This window comes from Miscanthus floridulus, chromosome 7, assembly GCF_019320115.1.
Source record: "Miscanthus floridulus cultivar M001 chromosome 7, ASM1932011v1, whole genome shotgun sequence".
NCBI classification, from domain to species: domain Eukaryota; kingdom Viridiplantae; phylum Streptophyta; class Magnoliopsida; order Poales; family Poaceae; genus Miscanthus; species Miscanthus floridulus.
The window spans coordinates 73,166,324-73,170,390 of NC_089586.1; the positions used below are offsets into that span (position 1 = coordinate 73,166,324).

At 48.4% G+C, this 4,067-nt stretch overlaps 1 protein-coding gene across 1 annotated transcript; it reads left to right on the plus strand.

Annotated features, from left to right (window-relative positions):
• The first annotated feature begins 285 nt into the window (after positions 1-285).
• On the plus strand, positions 286-1,327 carry LOC136463432 (germin-like protein 2-4). Its single transcript, XM_066462435.1, has one exon. The coding sequence runs from the start codon at positions 416-418 to the stop codon at positions 1,109-1,111; it is 696 nt and encodes a 231-aa protein (XP_066318532.1). The 5' UTR covers positions 286-415; the 3' UTR covers positions 1,112-1,327.
• Positions 1,328-4,067: the final 2,740 nt, after the last annotated feature.

Below are 4,067 nucleotides of genomic sequence, written 5' to 3' on the forward strand. Positions count from 1 at the left end.
AAAAATATTGTTAAAGTGGTATTAATTGTCTAACTGAAATTTTTAGTTCCTGCGTTCCAAACACTCCTTCCCACAAAATTCCTATATTTTTCAATCCTCTATTTTCAACCTTTACTCACTTTCTATTCCTGTGTTTTTTTTTTCCATTTCTATGTTTTTGATTCCTGCGTTCCAAACAGGTCCAAGTTGGGTGCGTCGCAAATCATAGTTTAGTAGGCATGTTCGTTTAGCATATATGTACTCCAGAAGAGAGACAGAGCAGTCGCCCTCCTGCCCAGGCAAAGCTGCAGCTGCAGCTGCAACTCGAGAGTTTAGTGGTGACCACGCACCGTGCACCGACGGGTGACACCTGCTGTTTTCACCAACCGTGAGCCAGCCGGCGACCGACGACACTAGCTAGCATTAGGAACCAGCAATGGCTCCGCGTGATCTGCTCCTCCTCCTGCTCGCCGCCGTGCTGCTCCCAGCGTCGTCCACGGCGGACCCCGACGCGGTGCAAGACTACTGCGTGCCAGACACGGGCGGGCGTGCCGTGCCCGTGGATCCGGCGCGGCTCCCGTCCTACCCGTGCAGGAGCCCCGCGAACCTGACAGCGGCCGACTTCACCTCCGCGGGCGTGCGCGCCGCGGGCAACTTCTCGTCCGACACGGGGTTCGCGGGGGTGTCGGTCACCCCCGCGACGTTCCCGGCGCTGCACACCCTGGGCATGTCCTTCGCGCGCGCCGACCTCTCGGCCGCGGGCGGGGTGAACCCGCCGCACTACCACCCGCGCGCCACCGAGACGGCGCTCGTCCTGGCGGGCCGCGTCTACGCGGGCTTCGTCGACTCGGGGGGCCGCGTCTTCGCCAAGGTGCTCGAGAAGGGGGAGGTCATGGTGTTCCCGCGCGCCATGGTGCATTTCCAGATGAACGTCGGCGACGAGCCGGCCACGGTGTACGGCAGCTTCAACAGCGAGAACCCCGGCATCGTGCGCATCCCGGCCACCGTGTTCGGGTCCGGGATCAAGGATGGAGTACTCGAGAGGGCGTTCGGCCTCTCGCCGGAGGAGCTCCGCCGGCTCCAGAAGAGGTTCGGGCCTCCCAAGACCAAGACGGCGGAGATGGACGATTAACCACTTGGTAGATCAGGCAGCGCCGATCAGGGGGCATGATTAATTAATTCTACTAAGAGCAGAAGCAGACTTTGTGATCTGGAATATATCTCTTTTCATTTGTTTATGTCTGTAGTATGGATTATTTGGCGGTGGACGGTGGTTATCATGGATCGATATCGTGCTAGACTTTGGAATGATTTGAGCCTTTAGAGCTGCAAGTGTAATGCTGGTACAGATGGGATGGGTATGGGCGGTTAGGTGTCACATTAAGGCCCTTTTCGCTTGAACTTGTTAGCTGTACCATTTTAGAGAAATAACAATATTTTTGTTCCTATGGATCGATTTCGCTTGAACTGGTTGACGCACGCTTTGGAAGTAGCGCATGCATGCGAGGAAAACTGTGTGTTTTGGATCAAACGTAGGAGTACGTGTCTTGTTTTTGAATTTTGACGCCCCAATGGGCCAATAGTACAACGTATCCAATTCCAACGCAGAGTGTCGCCGTCTCGCCGACGGCTAGAATGTCGTACTCGTAAGGTCGTCCCTTCGCAACAGGTTGCTCAGATAGTCAGTCAGATTGCAAAAGGTCCGGAACAGGGCGGATGAAAGCAACAGGCTGCTCAGATTGCAAAAGGTCCGGAACAGGGCGGATGAAAGCAACAGGCTGCTCAGATAGTCAGTCAGATTGCAAAAAACGGAGACGAACCGAACGCTACGCTACTCGCCCGGAATCAAAAGTCAAGCCTCAAATCAGAAGGCTCATCGGCCGTGCAAAAAAGTCCAAATCCATGACGACGCGAATGGGCGATGCCTCTACGATTTGCCGAGCTTTTGGAGTAAGGACACACGCATGGATATCGAGATCGAGGACACTGGACACCACCCCTGGATATGAATCCATAATCCATTACATGGGCGCAACACACACAAAAGAAGAGGACGCTAATGTTTTGACTTTTCAGTATACGCTGTTGTTCCTTAAGGCACATACATGATTGACCGTTGGAACGCTAACTTTTCATGACTTATGCTGGTTTGAAGTTTGAACGCTAACTTTTCAGTAGGTTTGAAGGTTGGCATATACTCGTTCGGTTCCAAACTACAGGACGCTTTAGCATTTCTAGGTACATGCCATTTATTATGTTTTCGAAAGGCATCTAGGTACATGCCATTTATTATGTTTTCGAAAGGCATCTAGCAACAAATATGAGCGTACTCCTAGTAAACAACAAGGTCTCATGACGTGTGTATCAGGCTGCCATAATGGCAAACGAAATTTAAAATACCGGCTGCCCGCTTGACCAGTTGGAGCCATGCACATGTACTAGTAGGCCTAATATATTGGCGGTCAACTCCCATCCTACCACGTACTGGGATGTGGCCACGGCATATGGATCGTCATTGTACCACGTAATCCAACTATATAGAAACTAAAGTCCTTTGCACTAGACAAATTAAAAATAACCTGCTGCAGAAATAACAATTCTTTGCTGGAGTAAGCTAGGAATCAGTGGCGGAGCTAAAGGGTATGTCAGGTATGCACCGGCATACCCTATGATTCTGGCAAATAAGAACGTGTGTGTGTGTATATATATATATATATATATATATAAAGAAAAAACACTCATCTGCTGCATACTGCATACATGAGAGCTGAGGCCGAGCGTGCCAGCATTGAGCACGAGCGAGAGGCAGGCCGCGAGCGAGCATTGAGCCCACGCGGGCATGCAGCCCATGTGGCCAGCAACGGAGATGCCAATAGCCCAATATGGATCGAGGCAGCGCCGTCGTATACTTTGAGTCTTCAACGCTAGACGGTTCATATTCACGCGTCCTTCGTGGCTGTGCGCCTGGATCACTCACGCCGTCGGTTGTTGCCCACGGCCCGTCATTGTCCAGTCGTCTTCGTGACCTCATCTCGTTCACCGTTCGGTACTTCGGCCTTCGCCCTGCCCTACGACCGCACCAGCATTTTGTGATCAGAATTGTTCAGCCGTTAAGGTGAGATTCAATCCTTGTTTTCGGCTTTTTAAAAAAATTCCTATGTACTTTAATTGCTAATTGCTTAGCGCTAAAATCATAAAATCATCCATCACGCAGCAATGTCGAGGATTTGTCCCAATATTAGAGTCGATAAAGATTGATCTTTTGTTCAGTACTCGTATCATGTGAGTGATCCATAATTGCATGTGAGTGTTCAATCGTGCAAGCGCAATTTATTTAATTATTTGGCACTGTGTTCTTTGTAATATTTATGCAGTTATGGAGAGAAATGGGGACATTGCATCTCTTTTTCAGAAGCATGAAGCAAAGAAGAAGGCCACGACAGCTACTGTTATTTCTAATCGCTCAAACTTGAATTGGCAGCTACATTATTATATTGATGACATGAGACTGGATGATAGCTTCAAAGGTCTAGACAATATTGTTGATCTCTCAGTTAAGCTTGTTGAAACAAAGAGGCACAAAGTGTATGATATGGTTTATGAGCTCCTCAAATTGGTATTGCCTCTACCTGTGGCAACAACAAGTGTCGTTGAAAAGGTATTTTCTGTAATGGTTATTGAGAAAACTAAGTTAAGAAATAAGATGGGAGATAGTCTTTTTGATGATTGTTGTCTAGTCATCTTGATTTAGCGTAGTGGCGGATCCAGAAAAAATATATAGAGGGGGCTAGACTGAAGAGAGAAAGACCAACTTATAACTCAATTATGTCCCATACATAACTAACATATAGTAGTTTTAAGCATTTTATAACACGATAACTTTGATAAACAATTGAAAGTGCATCATATTTCACAAGAAGTAAAAAAATACAATTGAAAATGACAAACGGGGAAAGGAGAAAGGCCCACGGCCCACTTGGTCTATTGATGTTACTACCTTACTGGGCCTATTTGGGTGGGGGAAACAAAGAGATGGAGAAACACCCGATGCATCGTCTTCAACCTCCGTCGACCTCTCGGGTGTTTCA